The sequence below is a fragment of the Procambarus clarkii genome, chromosome 45 (assembly GCF_040958095.1).
Source record: "Procambarus clarkii isolate CNS0578487 chromosome 45, FALCON_Pclarkii_2.0, whole genome shotgun sequence".
Classification (NCBI taxonomy): Eukaryota; Metazoa; Arthropoda; class Malacostraca; order Decapoda; family Cambaridae; genus Procambarus; species Procambarus clarkii.
In genome coordinates, this window is record NC_091194.1 from 11,801,565 (window position 1) to 11,827,390 (window position 25,826).

Sequence of the window (25,826 nt, forward strand, 5' to 3'; positions counted from 1 at the left end):
CTTGGACTCCGCCTTTTTAACCTGTTATTCCTCTATTATGTCGACTACATATATTTCTCTCTAACACACCCACACATCCACATATCCCCAGAAAGCAGCCCATAGTAGCTGTCTAACTCTCAGGTACCAATTTACTGCTAGGTGAACAGGTGCACCAGGATGAAAGAAACTGTGCCCATTTTGTTTAGGCCTCTGTCGGGGATCGAACCGGGCCCTTAGGAGCGCTGTCCATTCAACCGCGAGGCCCCATATATGTGTGTGTGCGCGTTTGCTTTGATAGTGAATGAACCTGTCATATACACTGTATTTATAAACGTCTTTCGTTAAAAAATATTTGGAAAACGATTATTTTCGTTACTGCGTCGTTAACTGAGGGTGATTGGTGGGGGCAAGGTGAAGACACTCACTGGTGTGGAATAAGAAGCACCCGCGACTTATATATCTTGGACGCTTCCCAAGAATTTCAAGTTTTAGTTTCAACAAGTAGCTTCTTGGTCCCACTCTCAGTCCTGATTATATGTTACAGAGCACATAATGGGTTTGGACCAATGAACATATTGGTTAATGTTAACACATGTATAAATACAACCTTATTAGATACATATTTCATGACATCCGTCTGGACCGTTGGGCTGTAATTATTGGTGTTGCCCTGCGCCTTGCCGCCCCTATCTCCACCGACCACCGGTGTATTTGCGGCCATGCACGGGCAGACCAATACGGCAGCCATGGTCTCATCTGTCGTAAGACACAGGGAAAGATTGCCAGACATGAAGCAGTCAATGACATTACGAGAAGTCCGGCTATAGCCAAGTGTCCAGAATAAAGAGAACCTCAAATATGCAGACCTGACAACAGTCACAAGCACCCGGATAGTCATCGTGCAGCCGTGGCGGGATGGTAAACAGGTTGTGTGGGACTACACGTATGTGTATATTCAGTGTCCGTTACTGCTTGAACTATTCTTGCAGCAGCTTTAGCGACTAGGCGCTAAGAGGAGTTGCCTAAAATGATTTGTCAAATCCTCCCCCCCCCCCATTTGTCCCTGAGAGCACAGAGGGACGCACCAAGGGACGTTATTACAGGGTAAAAATAAGGTTGTGGTAACGTTGTACAGTATGTTTGGATGGTGGCACCGAGGACGTTGCAAGTGAGGCATGTGTTAAATCATGGGTGTTGCGTGTGGAGGTGTTGTGCAGGAGCACGGGGTGCAGGGCTCACTATACTGTGGTTGGGTCTTAGTCCCGTGGAACTGCTTCTTGATCCGGGAGGAAAAGACGATGCTTCTTTATCTTACTCATGTTATGGTTGTCACAATGTGATGAGATTGGTGTTCCAGCTACTGCTGAGATGACTGCCTTACACTCCACCCGCTGGCCGCCCGCTGCCCGCCCGCTGCCCGCCCGCTGGCCGCCCGCTGGCCGTCCACTGGCCGCCCGCTGGCCGCCCGCTGGCCGTCCACTGGCCGCCCGCTGGCCGCCCGCTGGCCGCCCGCTGGCCGCCCGCTGGCCGCCCGCTGGCCGTCCACTGGCCACCCGCTGGCCGCCCGCTGGCCGCCCGCTGGCCGCCCGCTGGTCGTCTGCTGGCCGCCCACGTGCCGCCCGCTGGCCGCCCACGTGCCGCCCGCTGGCCGCCCGCTGGCCGGATGCTGGCCGTCCGCTGGCCGCCCGCTGCCCGCCCGCTGGCCGCCCGCTGGCCGTCCACTGGCCGCCCGCTGGCCGTTCACTGGCCGCCCGCTGGCCGCCCGCTGGCCGCCCGCTGGCCGTCCACTGGCCGCCCGCTGGCCGCCCGCTGGCCGTCCACTGGCCGCCCGCTGGCCGCCCGCTGGCCGTCCACTGGCCGCCCACGTGCCGCCCGCTGGCCGCCCACGTGTCGCCCGCTGGCCGCCCACGTGCCGTCCGCTGGCCGCCCACGTGTCGCCCGCTGGCCGCCCACGTGCCGTCCGCTGGCCGCCCACGTGCCGCCCACGTGCCGCCCGCTGGTCACCTACACACCATTTGCAAATCACTAAACAACTCCGTCACATGAGGTTTAGAATATATCTGGGCCCCAGGTGGCCTCATTACCTGCCAGCGTCAGCAGGCGTGCTTCTCACAGTAACTACCTGGTGGCGCTGTAGTAACACACGCACCGCCAGCGATTGGCTATGGGTTCGAGTTCTGGCCCTGGGGGGGTGGGGGAGGTTGATTAAACCCTAATCCTTAACTGTTCATCTATGTTCACCCAGCAGTAATTGAATAGCTGGCTGTTAATAGATTGGGAGGCTGTGTTCTACAGAAAACTGCTCTTGTACCCTCCTGTGTAAAACTACTAGTGTAAGGCTTACCATGAGCTATGGGAAGGGAAAGCTCTCAGCCTCCTAACAGGAGTCAGCAGTCGACTGCTCCTGTACCCTCCTGTGTAAAGAAAGAAAGCACACCTCACTAGCGTCTCTAGGTGTGAATTACCACCACAATGACCATGAGACAAGGCGCGGGCCGGGTATAGATAACATGGGAGACAGCTGGATTGATTTTATCATATTTTTGTGGTCAAACCATTCCTTTCCGGTATGTAGTTGGGTCTGCATTTGCTTCTCTGGTTCAAGAACAATGGCGTCGCTGCACGCTCTCCCAGAGAGCTGAGGAGAGTCATGTGGAGTCGTCGCCAGGAACAATGGGCAAATGTTCGCTAGAGCGGCCCCCACTCCCTTTGTTTATTCCTGCCGGCCCCAGGGTGAGCTCGTCTCTACACCCGCCCACCACAAACACCTACGCATCAGCGTCCACTTACTGTGTACTGAAAACAAAATATTTGCTCATATATATGATTATATGTTAGAATTTGGTGTATAGTTAAACCTAAATTAGGTTAGGTTAAGTTGTTTAAGATTCGCTACCTGGAACAAAAAGTTCCAAGTAACACGGGCTATGGAGAGCCCGTAGTGCCTATTTTTTTTTTTTTTTTAGGTTAAGTGTTTAGGTTCTGTAAAGTTAAACGTTGTAACTTTATTTTCTTTTATATTTATGTATATAATAGTCCTTTTATTCTTGTAAAGCCACTAGCACGCATAGCGTTTAGGTCCTTAATCCCTAGTTTCCCCTAGAATACGATCCTACAAATCGTTGAACAACCAGGTGCACATTCACTGCTGGGTGAACAGAGGCTACAAATAAGGATTGGCACCCAGTCAATCCTCCCCGCCCAGGATACGAACCCAGGCCAATTCGCTGGTGATGCGGGGCGAGTGTCTTACCACTGCGCCACGGGGACTGCATAACTGTAGCAGTAACACTGTTACTTGAGTGAAGCATTTACAGAAGTGTGATTCAAACAGATAATTATTCATGTTCGTTAATTTTACGTACTTGTGATTTTTTTTATTACACCCCAATTAGTCTATATATTTGAACTGGTTGGCACAGCGACGGCCTAGCTTCCTGCAGGACCGGCGTTCGATTCCCGATGGTCCATGTGGTTGGGCACCGTTCCTCCTCTCTTGCCTCATATCAAAACGCTTATAGTGTCCCAGTTTCCTAGTGTCTACTATATCGTCCTCAAATTCCAGTTTGTGTTCTGCCTTATAGCAAGTCGTAGTCCCAAGGGCCCCGGGTTCAGTTCTCGGCTGAGGGAGAAACACGTGCCCAGAGTGTCTTTCGCCTGATTCCTCTTATTATAATCAGTTCTTAGTGTGTGTGTGTGTGTGTGTGTGTGTGTGTGTGTGTGTGTGTGTGTGTGTGTGTGTGTGTGTGTGTGTGTGTGGAGTGAGTGAGCCCGGTTTGTGGCCGTCTACGGGAGCACAAGCCTCAGGGTGTTATTGGTTCACCAGGTGGGTTGACGGTAATGTTGCTCAGGGCGGGCCTGTGTACCGTGCCCTGAGGGTATGCTGGGGTACACTACTCTTGGGTACACTACTCTTGGGTACACTACTCTTGTGGTACACACCCCTGGGGTACACTACTCTTGGGTACACTACTCTTGGGGTACACACCCCTGGGGTACACTACTCTTGGGGTACACACCCCTGGGGTACACTACTCTTGGGGTACACACCCCTGGGGTACACACCCCTGGGGTACACTACTCTTGGGGTACACACCTCTGGGGTACACACCCCTGGGGTACACTACTATTGGAGCGTCTAGATACTCCTCATGATTGTCTGGACGCTCGAGCTAACTAGTGTCTGGACGCTGGTGCTAACTAGTGTCTGGACGCTGGTGCTAACTAGTGTCTGGACGCTGGTGTTAACTAGTGTCTGGACGCTCGTACTAACTAGTGTCTGGACGCTGGTGCTAACTAGTGTCTGGACGCTGGTGCTAACTAGTGTCTGGACGCTGGTGCTAACTAGTGTCTGGACGCTGGTGCTAACTAGTGTCTGGACGCTGGTGCTAACTAGTGTCTGGACGCTGGTGCTAACTAGTGTCTGGACGCTGGTGCTAACTAGTGTCTGGACGCTGGTGCTAACTAGTGTCTGGACGCTGGTGTTAACTAGTGTCTGGACGCTGGTGCTAACTAGTGTCTGGACGCTGGTGCTAACTAGTGTCTGGACGCTGGTGCTAACTAGTGTCTGGACGCTGGTGCTAACTAGTGTCTGGACGCTGGTGCTAACTAGTGTCTGGACGCTGGTGCTAACTAGTGTCTGGACGCTGGTGCTAACTAGTGTCTGGACGCTGGTGTTAACTAGTGTCTGGACGCTCGTACTAACTAGTGTCTGGACGCTGGTGCTAACTAGTGTCTGGACGCTGGTGCTAACTAGTGTCTGGACGCTGGTGCTAACTAGTGTCTGGACGCTGGTGTTAGCTAGGCCCAGCTGTAGCACAGTGGTTAACGCAGTCGGCTCACAACCCGTTATACCCGAGCCTAATATTTCCTAAGGTTCCTTTCACCTAATACATCTGTTCACCTAACAGTCAAACAGGCACCCAGGAGTTAGGGAACTCTTGTGGGTTGCATCCTGAGAAGGGCCGGTCGTTGGCCTAAGAGGACCTATTCCAGAAATTGGGAACCTTTTGTACTTGCTTGTAAGATGATGTTAAAGATTCGCTACTTGGAACAAAATGTCCCAAGTAGCACGGGCTATGGTGAGCCCGTAGTTACTTTTGTAAGAGACCAGGGAGTGACGTCACACCACAAGACGTGCAAGAATCGGGTTGATCGCCCCAACATGAGCAACATGTTGATGAGGTTCGTCAAGAAGTCGTTCTCGCGTCTTAAGACGACTCATTTTTAACGTTATCGATCAGTCCGTCGAAAATGCAACATATAAAATCAATGTTAAGCGTTGTAATATTGACGGTTTCTGTGCTCCGGCATCAATATGTCAGGCCGGTTGATGGAACTGGTATGTTTCTGGCGGGGGGGGGGGGGGGGGGGGGGGGCCTGGTCGAGGACCGGGCCGCGGGGACACTAAAAAAAAACCCGAAATCAACTCAAGATAACCTCAAGATAACCCTGTCAATTCCCCTGAGACTGTTTAAACTTGAAACTGTGTGTGTACTCATCTAATTGTGCTTGCGGGGGTTGAGCTCTGGCTCTTTGGTCCCGCCTCTCAACCGTCAATCAACAGGGCGTAAAGGTGTGTGTGTGTGTGTGTGTGTGGGGTGTTTGCGCGCGTGTGCGTGTGTACTCACCTAGTTGTGCTTGCGAGGTTGAGCTTTGACTCTTTAGTGCCGCCTCTCCACTGTCAGTCAACTGGGGTACAAATTCTGGAGCCTACTGGGTTCATCAAATTTACATTTGAAACTGTGCATAGAATCAGTCTCCACCACATCACTGCCAAATGCATTCTATTTATTAACTTCTGACACTAAACAAATTCTTTCTAATATCTTTATGGCTCATTTGGGCACTCAATTTCCACCTGTGTCCCCTAGTGCGTGTGCCCCTTGTGTTAAATAAACTGTCTTTGTCTACCCTATCAATTCCTTTGAGAATCTTGTATGTCGTGATCATGTCCTTCCAACGACGTGAGGTTTAATTCCTGTAGTCTCAACTCATAGCTCATGCCCCTCGGTTCGGGCACTAGTCTGGTGGCAAACCTCTGAGCCGTCACCAATTTAGTTTTATGCTTGACGAGTTAGGGGACTCCATGCTGGAGCTGCATACTCCAGGATTGGTGTGACATACGTGGTATACAAGGTTCTGAATGATTCCTTACACAAGTTTCTAAAGGCCGTTTTTATGTTGCCCAACCTGACTTATGCCGCTGGTGTTATCCTCTTGATGTGGGCTTCAGGGGACAGGTCTGGCGTGATATCAACCCCCAGGTCTTTCTCTCTCTCTGATCCTAGAAAAATTTCATCTCCCAAATGATACCTTGTATCTGGCCTCCTGCTCCCTGCACCTATCTCCTGAAGGCCGTGTGTGTGTGTGTCTGTGTGTCTGTGTGTGTGTGTGTGCGTGCGTGTGCGTGCGCGCGCGTGTGTGTGCGTGTGTGTGTGTGTGTGTGTGTGTGTGTGTGTGTGTGTGTGTGTGTGTGTGTGTGTGTGTGTGTGTGTGTGTGTGTGTGTGTGTGTGTGTGTGTGCGTGTGTGTGCGTGTGTGCGTGTGTGTGTGTGTGTGTGTGTGTGTGTGTGTGTGTGTGTGTGTGTGTGTGTGTGTGTGTGTGTGTGCGTGCGTGCGCGCCAATGGAGTAACACATAGCTGGCGGCGCCATCTTGGGGCTGCTGGTCCCGGCTACAAGGAATCTTTTATTGCATGCAAATTAGCTTTTTCCAGTTTTTAAAACCTACAAAATGTCAATAATTCTTTGTTGCCTAGTTTTTTGCACTCGAGTCAGCCAGACAGTCAGCCACAGATACAGTCAGTCAGCCAGTCAGATAATTAACGGACAAGCAGGCAGTCACTCAAACACTCACAACCAGGTGAGTATAGCGATAGATAGATAGACACAGAGCCAGGCAGATGAAGGAAGGCGTAAGGTTAAATAAACAGACAACCTACCGCAGACAATGTTGTCTCCACTACCCACCAAACACCGCCTCAACCCCTACTCTTACCTAAAACGTCGGCAAATGTCCAAACCGTAAACAATGCGACGTATTAGTAAAGCTAAAAGCACCGTAGTAACGTGTCCTATGCGTCAGCCTCAATAGGTTAGGTGGGTTGCTTGGGTTCGTCCGTTTCTGGATAGGCAAAACAGTTGCTTTTTTAACGGAGTGGTGTACGAGAGGTCGTGGTGGACAGTTCCCACGAGGACGGCCTCGAAATTGAAATTGAAATAAGTTTCTCATATATTTTGTGTCATCAGCAAACATTGATAGGAAAGAATTTACCCTCTCTGGAAGAGCATTTACGTGCAACAAGGACATGATACATTCCTGGTACTTACCCTGTGGGATTTTGCAAGCAATATCGAACCACTCTGATATCTGGACTCTCATTCAGACTGTCAAAAGTGGCTTAGATACTTCCATCTAGTATCTTCACTTCTCTCTGTTTCTCAAACTTGTGCACAAAATTCCTTTGGGGACTAAAATTATGTGGTTTACCCGCCTTTTTCTGGCTTGCCTAATGAATGTTACCGGGTCATGCTGTTCCTGTTCAGGTCATGCTGTTGATTCGCTGTTCGAATCCTGTTCGGGATTCGTGGGGCAAGATAAGCATTATAATACATCTTCTCTCCAGATGTTCAGTCAGTCTCTTTTTTTAGGGCCTTCTCCATCACTTTGCTTGGTATGAACGTTAGGGTTAACGGTCCTTATTGGTGCCTTTTGTTTCTTTCTTTTTTGTATACTGGTGCTTCAGTGGCCGTCTTCCAACTTGTGTGTGGTTGTTACACACACACAAGTTGTGTGTGTGTGTGTGTGTGTGTGTGTGTGTGTGTGTGTGTGTGTACACTTACCTGTTAGTGACTGCGAGGAAATGCGGTGTTGCTCATGGACTTCTGTGGTGTTCCTTTGTACCTGACCATAATAAATCTATTATAGCGTCTAACAGCTAACTCTCTCGTTGTTTCCTTTGCCTTTCATTCTTCTCCTTATCCACCTTATTCTCTTAACTCCTCCTCCTTCTACCCGTCCTCCTGCTCTTCTGTCTATTACACTCTGTAACTTATAAGGGGGGAATGCACAGTAAGGTAACAGCAAGAGGGCTTATCACTACCCGCTGTGAAGGCACTGAACCGGTTTGCACAACCTCCCCTTGAGGGATACCTCCTCTCCCTCCATCTCTCTCTCTCTCTGTTATTACCTTTCGTGTGAGCCTTTGTTGTAATCTCCAGCCATTATCTTGTCTTTGGCCCTCTTTACTGACAGTCTCTTTTTGTACTTCTATCATTTAAAAGTTTTTCTTGTTGGAGTAATCTCTCGCGTCTTGTTTTTTGTGGGTATTTTCGTATATATTCCGTGCAGAAACCAGTTCATTGTAACCAAGATGGCGACGCTAGGGCGGGGTATATGTTTGTAAAGTCTTAACTCGCTTCTTGCGGTACAGCAATCTTGAAGAACGTTGTAAATCTGATGTAAAATGAGAAATATTTGTATATTGAAATTGCATGTTCTTCGCTTGCTATTGAAGAAAGTGGCAAGACCTCTCGCAGTACCTAAACCTAGCTCTCGGAGATGTAGAGATATCACTGGTCTTGTATGTGTAGAGTCATGGCAAGAGTAGTTACCAGTCGTCTCATGTTTCAGGTCAAAGATAAATTGGCTCCTAACCTATATGGGTTTACACATATGTGGTACACAAACATGTGTTGCTGAGTATTTTATACATTCCCAGGATAGCACACAAGTGGCCTTCATTGGCCGGAAGTCAGCGTTCCATATAGGCAAGGGTTAAATAATATTAGAGCAACTTGCTGAATTTGGAATTAAAAGTTATCTTCTGAATTGTATAAAAAAACTACCTATCCAACAGGCTTGCTAGTGTCCTATTGAGAGGAGTTCAGAGTACAAGAACGGTGCATCTGAACTAGGCACACCTCAAGATGATGTATAAGTCCTGTGTTCATCATACTTAAGCACAAACTTATTCATGACATACCTGTTCCACCAATGGGAACTGTTCGACTGCTACGATGATGATAATTGTATTATGACCCATTATGGCACACAGTAACACACCAAACATTACTTGATGCATCTTGCAAGACAATAGTAGAATGTGGTCTTATTATCTCTGTTGATAAAACAAGGGTTCTTGTTCCCCATTCTCTTCACCCTCATAACTATAATATTAATGGAGTGTCTGTGGAGACGTGTGAGTCATAAATATCTTGGACTTAAGTTAATGAGACACATCTCATAGGAAACCTCCGCAGGATGTTTCTTAAGCGACTTAAACCTCTCAGAACTCGTGTGGACTAAGGATTTAGCGTTAACTTAAGATATTATCGTAGCTTTTATATTGCCTTCAGACGACCTGTCGTTAATTATCATGACTTACAGCTTCTTAATTTTTCTGAAAACAATTACAGTGCCAAGATGTAGTACAAAGTGATGCCATGCGCATCCTTCTGGGGTTCCTCAACTGTCAGAATTGTTAACATGAGAAAGGAACCTTTAATTTATGAGAGATTAGTTCTACTTAGTACTACGTTTTTGTCAAAATTATTAAAATGATCCCCCCCCCCCCGCCAGAACTGTTCAAATTATATTGAGATCCATTCGTACGTTCGAATTAATATTGAGATCCATTCGTTCGTTCGAATTAATATTGAGATCCATTCGTTTTCTCTCAGTCCTCCACAAAAAGCTCCATAGAGTGTGGCTCAGTTGTTGTGTCAATAATCTTACGTAATTGAAAGTCTCTTAATCTTGGCAACATTGTTGACTACAATTCCCCTTGGAAAGATGTACAGGTTTCTAAACATTATTCAGACATCAGTCTTTAACAAATCAATAACACTTAAACTATGATATGCATAACACTTCAAGCTATCGATTAGACCCATGTTGATGGACCTGTGAAATTAAGTACAGGTAAAAAACGGCGTGAATGTCAGGTATATGCTGTCTCTGGCACCACTGGTGTGGTACTGTCTCTGGCACCACTGGTGTGGTACTGTCTCTGGCACCACTGGTGTGGTACCGTCTCTGGCACCACTGGTGTGGTACTGTCTCTGGCACCACTGGTGTGGCACTGTCTCTGGCACCACTGGTGTGGTACTGTCTCTGGCACCACTGGTGTGGTACTGTCTCTGGCACCACTGGTGTGGTACTGTCTCTGGCACCACTGGTGTGGTACTGTCTCTGGCACCACTGGTGTGGTACTGTCTCTGGCACCACTGGTGTGGTACTGTCTCTGGCACCACTGGTGTGGTACTGTCTCTGGCACCACTGGTGTGGTACTGTCTCTGGCACCACTGGTGTGGCACTGTCTCTGGCACCACTGGTGTGGCACTGTCTCTGGCACCACTGGTGTGGTACTGTCTCTGGCACCACTGGTGTGGCACTGTCTCTGGCACCACTGGTGTGGTACTGTCTCTGGCACCACTGGTGTGGTACTGTCTCTGGCACCACTGGTGTGGTACTGTCTCTGGCACCACTGGTGTGGTACTGTCTCTGGCACCACTGGTGTGGTACTGTCTCTGGCACCACTGGTGTGGTACTGTCTCTGGCACCACTGGTGTGGTACTGTCTCTGGCACCACTGGTGTGGTACTGTCTCTGGCACCACTGGTGTGGTACTGTCTCTGGCACCACTGGTGTGGTATTGTCTCTGGCACCACTGGTGTGGTACTGTCTCTGGCACCACTGGTGTGGTACTGTCTCTGGCACCACTGGTGTGGTACTGTCTCTGGCACCACTGGTGTGGTATTGTCTCTGGCACCACTGGTGTGGTACTGTCTCTGGCACCACTGGTGTGGTACTGTCTGGCACCACTGGTGTGGTACTGTCTCTGGCACCACTGGTGTGGTACTGTCTCTGGCACCACTGGTGTGGTACTGTCTCTGGCACCACTGGTGTGGTACTGTCTCTGGCACCACTGGTGTGGTATTGTCTCTGGCACCACTGGTGTGGTACTGTCTCTGGCACCACTGGTGTGGTACTGTCTCTGGCACCACTGGTGTGGTACTGTCTCTGGCACCACTGGTGTGGTACTGTCTCTGGCACCACTGGTGTGGTACTGTCTCTGGCACCACTGGTGTGGCACTGTCTCTGGCACCACTGGTGTGGTACTGTCTCTGGCACCACTGGTGTGGTACTGTCTCTGGCACCACTGGTGTGGTACTGTCTCTGGCACCACTGGTGTGGTATTGTCTCTGGCACCACTGGTGTGGTACTGTCTATGGCACCACTGGTGTGGTACTGTCTCTGGCACCACTGGTGTGGTACTGTCTCTGGCACCACTGGTGTGGTATTGTCTCTGGCACCACTGGTGTGGTACTGTCTCTGGCACCACTGGTGTGGTACTGTCTCTGGCACCACTGGTGTGGTACTGTCTCTGGCACCACTGGTGTGGCACTCTCTGGCACCACTGGTGAGGTGATTTACTGATGCATGACCACAACCCACCACTACACGCACTCTGCCACCACAACCCACCACTGGACGCACTCTGCCACCACAACCCTCCAGGTTATCCAAAGTTGCCAGTTCAGCGTTCTTGACTTCCCGGGGGGTAATATTAGAACCTTTACCTTTCCCAGTAGTTCCTGTATTATCCTTCTCTCTCTCTCTCTCTCTCTCTCTCTCTCTCTCTCTCTCTCTCTCTCTCTCTCTCTCTCTCTCTCTCTCTCTCTCTCTCTCTCTCTCTCTCTCTCTCTCTCTCTCCCCCCCCCACTTCACACTCTCCCACCCTTTATTGCCCTCTCCCTTTCTTCCCCATCCTCTCTCTCTCTCACCTTTTGTATATTGATAAATAAATACAATATCAGTACTATTAAAACAATCACATTGAGATGTTCACTTGATATATTAAAATAGATACAATATTAGACATTAATATTAAATATTAATATTTGTTAATATTACAAATATTTAAAATTAATTACATATAAAAAAATCATTAATATTAAAAAGTCTTTAATATTAAAATAGATTCAAACCCTTATTTCCTTCTCCAGTAAAACCAATGGATAAACATGTCATATGAGGCAGTAGGCGGCCTGGAAACTTTTATCCATCTAAAATGTAGTAAAGTAGCAGCTTAGCACTTTCTGTCCACAAATTATATTTCCTGAGAAAATTACCCCCTTACTCTGCAAATAATTTTCGTTTATAGCCCCAAACTACAATGATAATTTTTTGTTATCAGATCCTGCTCACAATTTGTTAGTTTTTGTTGAACTTGCAAGGCCAATTTTTTTTTTTTGGTGGGTTTAGAATTGGGGACCAGTTTTTCACTTCAAATAAGTATAGCGAGTTCTGTGTTGATAGTACAACCCAACTGTTCAGGGCCAGACTACCAGAAGGTCCAGTAGTTCTCCCGCTATGGTGTTTACCGTAGCGGGAGTTGCTTACCATAACCACCATTGGTGAACAATGGTGGTGTTGTAGCACAACTCAACTGATGTTCACCAATGTTATGTCTTTCCCCATGTTTGGCAGTCACTGGAGTTCAACTGTCTCATTCGTCCCCATGTTTGGCTATCAGGCAAGTTCAGCTAAGTTATCTTTCCCACCGTGTTTGCTTATCACATAAGTGGAACTTGTTTGGCTATCAAAGGAACCTCTCTACATTATGTGTCATCTGTTATCACACTGGGAAAGCTATGTTGTCTTCGGATAACTATATTTAAATATCCGGGGACAACTATGTTACTATGTTAACTCCCAAATTGATTAGCATGGGGGGATAAAGGTTTGCCAAATTTTCCCCTTGTTTGGCTATCGTGGAGGCAAAATCCATATCATATTGATCCCTGCTTGGCTGTCATAGGGATAAAGTACAAAGCTATATCATGGCCTTGTGTTTGTGATCGTAGTAGACGCAGACATGTCATGTGATTGTCACGAAGAAAAAACAAAGAGAGAGAAAATGAATGAATGAGTGTCGAGCGACAAGGGAGACACAGACAACTGGACAGAGATCGTATCTGACATATTGATGACAGTGGTGAGGTCGGTGGGGGTATAAGAACGTGTATCAACCCGTCCTCTACCTAATATTGCCCTCTGAAATGCACCGGCCACGGTAGGTTGAATTATTTACGGAGTGACAAATGGAGAAAGCAGGCTCATCTGTCAGTATTTTCCCCATCCAAAAACCTCTAATTAGATTTTCTCTGTCATTTTATTTAGTTTATATAGGCAGATTTAGACTCCACAATGAGAGGGGAAGACACACGTGTAATCTCTAAAAGTGAAATGAAAGCTTCCTCTAATTAATTTATAATTACAATTTGCTTAAAAAAAAGAAGCCAAATTGTAAAATATTAATTAACAGATTAAAGGAGTGACATTTAGTTTAAGACATGAGAGGTTTCTGTGAGCCTTGAGGCGCCACTCACAAGCGGAGAGTGTAAGGGGCTTAAGTATGTGATTATCTAAAGAAGTCTCCCAATTATCTCAATTATCCAAGATTATCTAAAGAAGTCTCCCAATTATCTAAATTATCCAAGATTATCTAAAGAAGTCTCCCAATTATCTAAATTATCCAAGATTATCTAAAGAAGTCTCCCAATTATCTAAATTATCCAAGATTATCTAAAGAAGTCATAGTCTCCCCAAGCCGGGGAGACTATGTAGCGCCATATGTAAGGGGCTTAGTCACATACTTTTTGCTGAATTGAAACTAAATTCAATTCAATCTCCGTATAATCCCTATGCTGGAGGATAGGAAACCTGTATTTAGGCTTATCGACTTCTCCCCCCCCCTTTTCCCCAATGGCCAATTACCGGGCTTCCCCAGGATGCTGCGGTCAACAGTTGTCAAGCTCCTTGGTACCTATTTTACCAGCAGGTGAACAGTGGTATTAGGTGTCAAGCTCCTTGGTACCTATTTTACCAGCAGGTGAACAGTTGTATTAGGTGTATGGAAACGTAGCCAACTGTTTCTGTCCTAGGACTGAACCCGGATCTCTCTTATGACAAGCAGAGGACGGAGGCCGTGAAATATTTGTTTAGGGAACATGTTTGACAGACCCTGGATCACTAGTGAGGCTAGTCACGTGATTTGTTGCTTCCATCATGGCGGCTCAGCTGGTATTCACTAAGCAATTTACGAGCTCCCAAGCGCTGAACGATTGCCCTCAACCCAGGGTTATTACTCTTGTGGACGACCTCGTAAATTGTGTGATAAATACCAAGTAGGCGGCCATGACCGACGTAAGAGATAAAGGTCTCGCAAGTGGGCACGGAAATGCTGCGTAAATCCTGTGTTTATCCGAAAAATTCTCCCTTTTACATTGACTAGTGGCTCGTAAGGGCTGATGGTGAAATATACTTCACGGTGCTCCGAGCTCCCACAACACGAGCCTCGCCGGTGGGGTGATCAGTGGGGTTTATAACCACTGGTGAAGTCTTTGATGTTAACCAGCCAGGAGGCGGCGAGAAACAATGGGCAGAGTTTCTTTCACCCTATGTCCCTGTTACCTAGCAGTAAAATAGGTACCTGGGTGTTAGTCAGCTGTCACGGGCTGCTTCCTGGGGGTGGAGGCCTGGTCGAGGACCGGGCCGCGGGGACACTAAAGCCCCGAAATCATATCAAGATAACCTCAAGATAGCCTGCACGCGCGTCAACATTGGCTCTTCTCTCTTGTTCTTGTCTTTATTTACTTATTATCACGTTTACACTCAGCTCCTTTTGTGGTTTTTATTTAGTATCTTTAATCTTGGGAGCTGCCTTTAGTCCCGACTGGCATGCTTTACTTTTTACACTTACTCCTCACCTCTTCTTACCTTTTATCGCTTTTAGGTTACCCTTTCGCTTTTATTGAAATATCGTTATCATAATTCCTTTCTGATGCTCTCCTTGTATTAATGTGTTTATTTAGGTTTGTTTATTTAGTAATTTAGGTTGCTTTTTTGCTTTCATTGCAATATTTTTAATTATTTCTTTACGAAACTCTCCTTATATTAACGTATTCATTCCTACCTCTGTTTCACCTAATCTTATTGTCGTCTGTCCTCTGTACTTTCTCCACTCCCTCCTGCTGCTCATTTTTGCTTCCTGGCACTGTCTATTAAACTATGGGGTTTTATATTCCCTCTTACTTTTTACCTTTACTGTTGGTATAAAACTCTCTTCGGCCTCCTCGCATTTCCACTTGACCAAGTCCATCATATCTTGCACTGTTTTTCCTCTTAATTCTTCTTCCTACTCCACTTCTCCCAGATATTCTCTTATCCTTCTGTAATCCCCTTTCCTATAGTCTACTCTCCTTTCCCAGACCTCCTGCCCCGTGGTCACAATTTTTAGCTCGATCTTTTAGTCAAAGACTAGGACACAATGGTCACTGGTGGTATTTCATGTTCCATATTCGTAATGTCTTCTTCATTCTGGGTGAAAATCAGGTCTAATAGGCTTGGTGTGTTCCCCTCCTCTTTCCCTTGTGTCTTCATTCACATGTGTTGGGAAATTCCTGTCTATAACTTCCACTCATTTTTTTCCCTATATTTCTTCCCCATCATGGAGATTTTTTGATTCCCAATCGATCTCTTCGTGATTGAGGTCCCCCATGACCAACAGTTTCGCTCTCATTCTGGGAGCTGTTGTTGCTGCCCTCTGCAGTTCATCTATACATGTCTTGTTGTTATCATCATATTCCTGGCTGGGCTTTCTACTGTTTGGTGGGGGATTGTAGATTATCAAGATCACAATCCTCTTCCCATCACCTGTTAGAATTCAAAGAATAAAGCTTGTCTTTCCATTAGTTCCCCAATTCTCTAGTTCCTCAATTTTCCATTTCTGCTTTATGAGGAGTGCTACTAACCCTCCTTGCCTCAGTGTCCTCTCATTCCTAATCATTTGTTATCCCTCTGGGAAGATTGCATCTGAGATCATATCATTTATTTTAGTTTCCACTATTGCAATTATGTCTGGACCTGCTTCACTAACCATTTCTTTTATTTCCTCTGCTTTATTGGATACCCCATCAGCATTGGTGTCCCAAATCTTGAACCTCTTCTTGGAAACTGTTACCAAAGTTCATATAACTCTGGCATATCTGCCTGCCTGTCTCCCTTGGTATGTGCTGCAGGTGAGAGATGGATGCAGTCCTATTTCCAATAAGTGATTGTGAGGTGGGAATTGCCCGGGAATAGGGAGGGGGGATGAGAGGCTGAGGGGATCTGGGAGCCAGGGGGCGGGGCAGCTAGGGGTGTCTGAAGGGTATAGTGGGTCTGAGGGGTAAGGAGGGTCTGGGAGGCATAGAGGGGGGGAGAGGGCTGATCTGAGAGGTAGAGTGAGGTTGGGAGTCAGAAAGAGGGTGTGCCAGGGGCAGAGGCTCAGGATGGGAGTGGTGTAAGAGAATGGGCGTTTGATGGCAGTGGAGAGGTGAGGGGTAGAGAGGCTGGGGGTCGTGAGGTGAAGGGGGGGTCGTGAGGTAAGGAGGGGGGGGGTCATACAGGAGAGGAGGTGCAAAGGGGGGGGGGATGAGGGTTTGGAGACGGAGGGAAGGAAGGGGGCTTTGCAGGGTGGGATGGAGCAGATGGAATTGGTTACAGAGGGGATGGAAGGGACAGCTAGGTATAGTTGTTGAGGGTAGAAGGGGTGGGGAAGATTGAGAGGGGTGAGTTGGGAAGGGGTGCTGGGGCCATGGTGGGTCAGTTTTCTCTACTTCATTTTTTGTTGTTCGTCTTTGGTCATGTATCTGTCTATAAACACATTATAATAGCCTTCGCTGACCATAGTAAATGTTCGTGCTTTAACATGTAGTCGACTGACTCTTCATTAGAACATTGCTCCTGAACAGGTCTGCGCTTGTTGTCATTATCAGGCCCGATACGGTGTGTGGGTTCAATCTCGTGTCCTGCCATCTCAGCAGTGTGTGTGTGTGTGTGTGTGTGTGTGTGTGTGTGTGTGTGTGTGTGTGTGTGTGTGTGTGGTGTGTGTACTCACCTAGTTGTACTCACCTAGTTGTGTTTGCGGGGGTTGAGCTCTGGCTCTTTGGTCCCGCCTCTCAACCGTCAATCAACAGGTGTACAGATTCCTGAGCCTATTGGGCTCTGTCATATCTACACTTGAAACTGTGTATAGAGTCAGCCTCCACCACATCACCCCCTAATGCATTCCATTTGTCAACCACTCTGACACTAAAAAAGTTCTTTCTAATATCTCTGTGGCTCATTTGGGCACTCAGTTTCCACCTGTGTTCCCTTGTGCGTGTTCCCCTTGTGTTAAATAGACTGTCTTTATCTACCCTATCAATCCCCTTCAGAATCTTGAATGTGGTGATCATGTCCCCCCTAACTCTTCTGTCTTCCAGCGAAGTGAGGTTTAATTCCCGTAGTCTCTCCTCGTAGCTCATACCTCTCAGCTCGGGTACTAGTCTGGTGGCAAACCTTTGAACCTTTTCCAGTTTAGTCTTATCCTTGACTAGATATGGACTCCATGCTGGGGCTGCATACTCCAGGATTGGCCTGACATATGTGGTATACAAAGTTCTGAATGATTCTTTACACAAGTTTCTGAATGCCGTTCGTATGTTGGCCAGCCTGGCATATGCCGCTGATGTTATCCGCTTGATATGTGCTGCAGGAGACAGGTCTGGCGTGATATCAACCCCCAAGTCTTTTTCCTTCTCTGACTCCTGAAGAATTTCCTCTCCCAGATGATACCTTGTATCTGGTCTCCTGCTCCCTACACCTATCTTCATTACATTACATTTGGTTGGGTTAAACTCTAACAACCATTTGTTCGACCATTCCTTCAGCTTGTCTAGGTCTTCTTGAAGCCTCAAACAGTCCTCTTCTGTTTTAATCCTTCTCATAATTTGTGTGTGTGTGTGTGTGTGTGTGTGTGTGTGTGTGTGTGTGTGTGTGTGTGTGTGTGTGTGTGGTGTGTGTGTGGTGTGTGTGTGGTGTGTGTGTGTGTGTGTTGTGTGTGTGTGTGTGTGGTGTGTGTGTGTGTGTGTGTGTGTGTGTGTGTGTGTGTGTGTGTGTGTGTGTGTGTGTGTGTGTGTGTGTGTGTGTGTGTGTGCGCGCGCGCGTGTGTGCGTGCGCGTGCGTGCGTGTGCGTGCGTGCGTGCGCGTGTGCCGACAAGTGCATTAGGCTGCACCAATAATTACCTGAAGGTTTAAACATGCAAGTCGTGTATAATGTTAATCAATACCATGTACACCTTGGCGCCAATAGACACTATGTGTTGTGTTTAGCGATAACAGTCGGTTATCATCCTGTCATGTGTGGCTAATTCTTGGGATCTTGACACATGCGATCCTCCTCTCAGCGTTAGCGGTGGCTGGGTGGATATTCTGATATCCACCCAGAATAATGAAGTGGCTGGGTGGATATTCTGATATCCACCCAGAATAATGAAGTGGCTGGGTGGATATTCTGATATCCACCCAGAATAATGAAGTGGCTGGGTGGATATTCTGATATCCACCCAGAATATTGGGTTGGCTGGGGTGATAACTAAGGCAACTGTAGTGTGAACAGTGACGAAGGTGATAATTTATAATACAATTGTGTTTTGTACAGTATTTGAGATAATATTTTGTACCACATTAGTAGGCAACTTACTAAAAAGAGTGTTGTAAAAAAGTCAGATTAAATCAATAAAGAAGGTGTTGTATAATACAACCACGGTCACTTTAACAAAGAGGGTGATGTACAATACAATTTTATTTGAACGAAGTGGGTGTTGTAATCTAATGCAGCCCTCTATTACATGCAGTATTTTTCAAAATTTAATTTGAAGCCATTTTCCTAGTAAATTACGTATTCGCACAGACGTCACAGAGAGCCAAATTTACTCAAAATCAAATCACATTTAGAACTTTGACCTCTTGATCTCACTCGACCTGAATATGAATCTTGAGGTTATCTTGAGATGATTTCGGGGCTTTTTAGAGTCCCCGCGGCCCGGTCCTCGACCAGGCCTCCACCCCCAGGAAGCAGCCCGTGACAGCTGACTAACTCCCAGGTACCTATTTTACTGCTAGGTAACAGGGGAATCAGGGTGAAATAAACTCTGCCCATTGTTTCTCACCGGCGCCTGGGATCGAACCCAGGACCACAGGATCACAAGTCCAGCGTGCTGTCCGCTCGGCCGACCGGCTCCCTGTGGCGTTAGGACAAGCAACTGAGATGACCTCTTCTAATCTCATTGCAACCCTCGACCTAGCATTTACCCAGTAGCTTGGTGGGGGTGGAGCTAGCAGTTAAGGGAGCCGGTGGCTGAGCGGACAGAACACTGGACGCGTGTTCCTGTGGTCCCGGGTTCGATCCCGGGCGCCGGCGAGAAACAATGGGCAGAGTTTATTTCTCCCTGATGCCCCTGTTACCTAGCAGTAAATAGGTACCTGGGAGTTAGTCAGCTGTCACGGGTTGCTTCCTGGGGGTGGAGGCCTGGTCGAGGACCGGGCCGCGGGGACACTAAAAAGCCCCCAAATCATCTCAAGATAACCTCAAGAAGATACCCAGTAGCTTGCTGGGGTAGAGCTAGGAAGTTACCCAGCAACTTTGCTGGGGCGTCCATCATAAAAAGATTCATAATCGATATATCGTTGCAAATGCCAAAGGAGTGGGGGGGGGGGGTGGCTCCCTTCAAACACACAACGTATCCACAATCTTTGTTGACATTGCTACAACATTTGTTGACATTGCTACAACATTTGTTGACATTGCTACAACATTTGTTGACATTGCTACAACATTTGTTGACATTGCTACAACATTTGTTGACATTGCTACAACATTTGTTGACATTGCTACAACATTTGTTGACATTGCTACAACATTTGTTGACATTGCTACAACATTTGTTGACATTGCTACAACATTTGTTGACATTGCTACAACATTTGTTGACATTGCTACAACATTTGTTGACGTTGGTACAACATTTGTTGACGTTGGTACAACATTTGTTGACATTGGTACAACATTTGTTGACATTGCTACAACATTTGTTGACGTTGGTACAACATTTGTTGACATTGCTACAACATTTGTTGACGTTGGTACAACATTTGTTGACGTTGGTACAACATTTGTTGACATTGCAACAACATTTGTTGACATTGCTACAACATTTGTTGACATTGCTACAACATTTGTTGACATTGGTACAACATTTGTTGACATTGCTACAACATTTGTTGACATTGCTACAACATTTGTTGACGTTGGTACAACATTTGTTGACATTGCTACAACATTTGTTGACGTTGGTACAACATTTGTTGACGTTGGTACAACATTTGTTGACATTGCTACAACATTTGTTGACGTTGGTACAACATTTGTTGACGTTGGTACAACATTTGTTGACATTGCTACAACATTTGTTGACATTGCAACAACATTTGTTGACATTGCTACAACATTTGTTGACATTGCAACAACATTTGTTGACATTGCTACAACATTTGTTGACATTGGTACAACATTTGTTGACATTGCTACAACATTTGTTGACGTTGGTACAACATTTGTTGAAATAGTTACGTTTGTTGACATTGGTACAACAAACACATTTGTTGTACCAATTGTTGTTACGTTTGGCATTGCTATCGCGTTAACAAGTAGCTATGTTGTGAGTGTGTTGGGGTATAGTTAACTGGTTATACCCGTTTTGTCAGAATTGTCAAATGAACTGGAGGTAAAAACTAGCAGGTTCAGGTGTTCTTAACACTGTATAGTGACTGGTCCTGATGCAGTAGTTTGGTGATACTGGCGACCATTACATTTGGGAAGAGCAAAGTCTTCTGAAACTTAATGGCCTGGACAAGGAAGCCTGTTGTCTGCACGACGGCCAAAACAAAGAGACTCGAATGCAAGAAACTCTTAAGAAACTTAACCTGTCTGCTGACTGACCTTCAATCAGGAATATAGTTCTTTGGATTCAGAATGTTTGAATTCAAATGATTTAGTTTTAATTGAATGTATTTCCCATATATTAATCTGGCTTTGTAAAAGCCCCCCAAAATTTCTCTCTTCTTTTTCTCATTATAAACCTTAACCTTCTCAGATTTGAACTTTACTCTCAAGTATTTTAATCTGTATTATAAGAAGTCATTTATTACATGTTGCTAGTTCACTTCATCATGGTGAAGCTATTCATCAGTATTGTCTCAAAGGTTAACTTAATGTTGTTGATAACCTTCACCTGGATTGTCTCAAGGGTTCACTCTAGCCAAGTGAAACAACGTATTTGGTGAATTTCCAAGTGAATGTCATCCAAGGACATCAGACTTTGAAAAGGGCAATACGAGGGGTAATGATCCTTGTTACAGATGCCAGTGAACACATGCAGGGGATGAGTTGTGATACAGTAAGGCATATAAATTATGGAACACTACAGCAGGTCTGTTGGCTCGTACTAAGGGTGGGGGAGGTGGGGGGGGGGATGGCCCGTTTAAATCAATCTCCCTCTGTTGGCCCTGGGAGGGCCAACCTAGCTAGCCTGGAGGTTCCGTTAAAATCCATCGTATGTATGTATGTATGTATGTATATATGTATGTCACTATAAACTCTCTGACGTATGTACTCATCAGCTCTTGTCACCTGTTAAACTGTTTGGTCTCGATAATGGCAGTTAGCAGAACATTCCTCTCATCTACAACCCTCTTTCTATACCTGGGCCAGGATTATTTGCAGTACAAAGCCTGTGGATTCCATATCGTGTTGGACTAGTGCTCAACGAGGTGGCGGATGACCTGGTCACACGCGCCACATTAACACCACAAGTTGACACTGAATGTGTTTTAATAATTCTGACCTGACATATAAGACGCAAAGTTAGAAATATTCCGGCACAGACAGACGTGGCGAGGAGAGGTATAATGTATGAGGGAAGTCAAACCATACACCACTACATGTATGTGAGTCAAAACACCAACATTTCACTTCTGGTAAAATGAGAAATGTTTGGAGTGACTCTGTACACAGGCTTGGGTACAAATATTACAGGGAATATGGGACAGGTGTCAATGATAATGACACCAAGTGTAAACTATGTGGTATGTTAAGGTCTCACACCCTCACCCATTATGTTCTTGATGGTCCGTTGATTGATGTATATAGAAACACTGAGATAAGAACTGTTCCTGAACAAATACCCTGGATGTGTCACAACGGAAAGATTGATGATATTCTGGAGAGATATAAGAATTTTACACCAACATTGTAAACTTTCTTGAACTATCTGAATGTCTTTTGCAAATTGTCTGTGCATCTAGTCATAAAAGTATATGTGTGAGCGTCTAGTAACATACTGCATGTGTAAAGGAAGAAATGTATATGTTTATCACACAGAATGTTCTGTAATATGCTTATTGTTTGTGAATGTATATATATATATATATATATATATATATATATATATATATATATATATATATATATATATATATATATATATATATATATATATATACAAATATTACTGGGATTACCTTTTTGCATTATTATTTTTGTATCAACCCATGTATATCTTGTAACCATCAAATGCATAATAAAGCACAAAAAATAAAAAAGGAAGGGGGTGGTAGGAGAAAAGCACACAGAAACTGTATTGGAGGGGATCTAAACATTCCCTCTAATGCGTTATGCGTGGTTTCCTCCGAGGCTATGGGTCCCCCTTCTTCCAGCTAGAGGTGGTACTCCCTATATATATATATATATATATATATATATATATATATATATATATATATATATATATATATATATATATATATATATATATATAATATGGACACACAAATGCTTGATGAATACTGGCTCACATTATAATATAATAAGTTTGCATATTATAATTCCGGTTGTGGTGAACAGAAAGCCAGTACTTAGGTTTATGGAGGTCGCTCTAGGCCAGCCATTGACCTCCCTCAGAATGCAACCCACAACAGTTGCATAACTCCCGGGTAACTGTTTAAGGTGAACTGTGGCATCAAGTGTAAGGAAATGTGCCCAGCTGTTTCTGTTCTGCCCGGACGGGGGGGGGGGGGAGGAGAATTGACTCAGCCAGGCCCTCGGTTGTGAATAAGGGACGAAGGCCACTGTTCTACACGACAGCATTTAGGAAGACCTAACTACTGAGAATAAGAATGTATCAATGTTTTCCTAAGGTTATTAACTTTAACGTTGTGAGAAAAAGGGTGATCCTCAGCTAGACTTGTACCCCATCGCTGCCGTGTTGTGTTGTGCTGTGCAGTGTTGTGCAATGCTGTGCACTGAGCACTGAGTGCTGAGGCTATTACCTTTATCCCAGGACACAAGTGTCTCGTGTCGGGTGTCTCTGGATCAGTGATCACAGTGGCAGTTCAGATATCATGTGTGTGGTGACATACAATGTCTGGTCATACTGGCAGATGGCAGTTGATACACATGGCCAGTACAATCACGGGTGGATCTCGTGTCTATACTGGATGGAGTGAGAGAGTGAAGGTGTGACCGGCTGACCTGTCGCCAACGGTTCTGGTAACCCTTCCTCCGTCACTCCCAGTGGCATCGGAGAAGCCCATAGTTTACCCAGTCAAGTGGTAAGAGTTCCATATTGTAGTAGAAACTGTACTGTGATTGGTCCTGTGTGGGGAAACCTCTGCATAACCAGACTCTCGAGTCGTAGCTACAGGTGGGCAGCTACAACACAGCAGTGTGGGCAGCTACAACACAGCAGTGTGGGCAGCTACAGCACAGCAGTGTGGGCAGCTACAGCACAGCAGTGTGGGCAGCTACAACACAGCAGTGTGGGCAGCTACAGCACAGCAGTGTGGGCAGCTACAACACAGCAGTGTGGCCAGCTACAACACAGCAGTGTGGGCAGCTACAGCACAGCAGTGTGGGCAGCTACAACACAGCAGTGTGGGCAGCTACAGCACAGCAGTGTGGGCAGCTACAGCACAGCAGTGTGGGCAGCTACAGCACAGCAGTGTGGGCAGCTACAACACAGCAGTGTGGGCAGCTACAACACAGCAGTGTGGCCAGCTACAGCACAGCAGTGTGGCCAGCTACAGCACAGCAGTGTGGGCAGCTACAACACAGCAGTGTGGCCAGCTACAACACAGCAGTGTGGGCAGCTACAACACAGCAGTGTGGGCAGCTACAACACAGCAGTGTGGGCAGCTACAGCACAGCAGTGTGGCCAGCTACAACACAGCAGTGTGGGCAGCTACAACACAGCAGTGTGGGCAGCTACAACACAGCAGTGTGGGCAGCTACAACACAGCAGTGTGGCCAGCTACAACACAGCAGTGTGGGCAGCTACAACACAGCAGTGTGGCCAGCTACAACACAGCAGTGTGGGCAGCTACAACACAGCAGTGTGGGCAGCTACAGCACAGCAGTGTGGCCAGCTACAACACAGCAGTGTGGGCAGCTACAACACAGCAGTGTGGGCAGCTACAACACAGCAGTGTGGGCAGCTACAACACAGCAGTGTGGCCAGCTACAACACAGCAGTGTGGGCAGCTACAACACAGCAGTGTGGCCAGCTACAACACAGCAGTGTGGGCAGCTACAACACAGCAGTGTGGGCAGCTACAACACAGCAGTGTGGGCAGCTACAGCACAGCAGTGTGGCCAGCTACAGCACAGCAGTGTGGCCAGCTACAACACAGCAGTGTGGCCAGCTACAACACAGTAGTGTGGCCAGCTACAACACAGCAGTGTGGGCAGCTACAACACAGCAGTGTGGGCAGCTACAACACAGCAGTGTGGGCAGCTACAACACTATTCATCAACCAGATGATTCACATGTGCATGAGTGAATGTGTGTGGGTGAGCCGGCTCTGAGTAAGTAGGCTAATTATTTGTGTACGCATATTTAAGTCACATTTTTGTGGTGCTAAGGTGGGGCCCAGGTGAGCTGAGGTGGTGTTTCTGGTCTAAGATTGTGTGCGGCCATTTTTAGCAAGGAACCCTGCAGGGTGAATGTATTTATACACGTTATGCGGTTACTTGTGCATAGAATAATTTCAGGAGCATCATTTTAAGCTTCTAATTGTCCTTTGCATACGACAATGGGTTAGACAGCTGTTATTACTAGAGGGTTGTTAAGTTAGGTTGTGTTACGTCACTTGGGTGTCGTCGGCAAGAGGCGGATACACTGCGTACATTTGCCTCTGGTTCCCCTTTCCCTATGTGTGTAAATATTGTGTTCATTTGTTGACCAGACCACACACTAGAAGGTGAAGGGACGACGACGTTTCGGTCCGTCCTGGACCATTCTCAATCGACTTGAAAATGGTCCAGGACGGACCGAAACGTCGTCGTCCCTTCACCTTCTAGTGTGTGGTCTGGTCAACATACTTTAGCCACGTTATTGTGGCTCATCACCTGCATTGTTTTCATTTTATGTTTTATAAATTGGATGTTAAGCACACACGGGGCTACTGGACATCCTGTCTCCCTCATATTTGCAAACTTTGCCGTATGGCTCCCACAAAAGGATGTTGTGCCTATACTAGCACAACATTATATAACTTGGATGTTAGGAATGTGTGGTTCCCTACAGCGCCAGGTTGAGTGAGACACGGCCTATATCTGGCCAGACTCGTGACCTTGTGCCTGTTCCTGCAGGCAGGTTACCGTGCTGATACCTGGTCTGGGCCGGTGGTATTACTGCCCACCTCAGCTGCCCACTTCAGCGTTCCTGCAGGCAGGTTACCGTGCTGATGGCTGGTCTGAGCCGGCGGTATTCCTGCCCACCTCAGCTGCCCACTTCAGCGGGCCAAGTTTAAAGTAATCTCGGACAAATATATATTATACTTCTAAATATTTAAAGTATCTCTGACATTACTAAATAAATAATAGGATTTTATTGAGTATATTTTCTGACTTATTGTAT

At 46.4% G+C, this 25,826-nt stretch overlaps 2 protein-coding genes across 2 annotated transcripts; one reads left to right on the top strand and one right to left on the bottom strand.

Moving 5' to 3' along the window:
* Positions 1-1,238: 1,238 nt before the first annotated feature.
* Positions 1,239-9,026, bottom strand: LOC123770113 (circumsporozoite protein-like). The gene is made up of 3 exons (XM_069301055.1): positions 8,967-9,026; positions 7,825-7,885; positions 1,239-1,978 (listed from the first exon to the last, which is right to left on the bottom strand). Exons 1-3 carry the CDS (start codon positions 9,024-9,026, stop codon positions 1,239-1,241), a joined length of 861 nt encoding a protein of 286 aa, XP_069157156.1.
* A 5,158-nt stretch (positions 9,027-14,184) lies between these two features.
* On the top strand, positions 14,185-25,724 carry LOC138350420 (chondroitin proteoglycan 1-like). The gene is made up of 3 exons (XM_069301056.1): positions 14,185-14,215; positions 19,555-20,533; positions 25,559-25,724. Exons 1-3 carry the CDS (start codon positions 14,185-14,187, stop codon positions 25,722-25,724), a joined length of 1,176 nt encoding a protein of 391 aa, XP_069157157.1.
* The last annotated feature ends 102 nt before the right edge of the window (positions 25,725-25,826 follow it).

What these genes read in the sequence shown, in the direction of transcription:
- LOC123770113 (XM_069301055.1), bottom strand. Translation starts at nt 9,026, where the DNA reads ATGGGTCATAATACAATTATCATCATCGTAGCAGTCGAACAGTTCCCA. An exon ending in AGTTCCCATTGGTGGAACAG is followed by an intron (nt 7,886 to 8,966) that starts GTATGTCATGAA and finishes TATTATGGTCAG; the next exon opens with GTACAAAGGAACACCACAGA. An exon ending in TTCCTCGCAGTCACTAACAG is followed by an intron (nt 1,979 to 7,824) that starts GTAAGTGTACAC and finishes GTAGGTGACCAG; the next exon opens with CGGGCGGCACGTGGGCGGCA.
- LOC138350420 (XM_069301056.1), top strand. Translation starts at nt 14,185, where the DNA reads ATGACCGACGTAAGAGATAAAGGTCTCGCAA. An exon ending in AAGAGATAAAGGTCTCGCAA is followed by an intron (nt 14,216 to 19,554) that starts GTGGGCACGGAA and finishes CAAATGCCAAAG; the next exon opens with GAGTGGGGGGGGGGGGTGGC. An exon ending in GTTGTACCAATTGTTGTTAC is followed by an intron (nt 20,534 to 25,558) that starts GTTTGGCATTGC and finishes CTGTTCCTGCAG; the next exon opens with GCAGGTTACCGTGCTGATAC.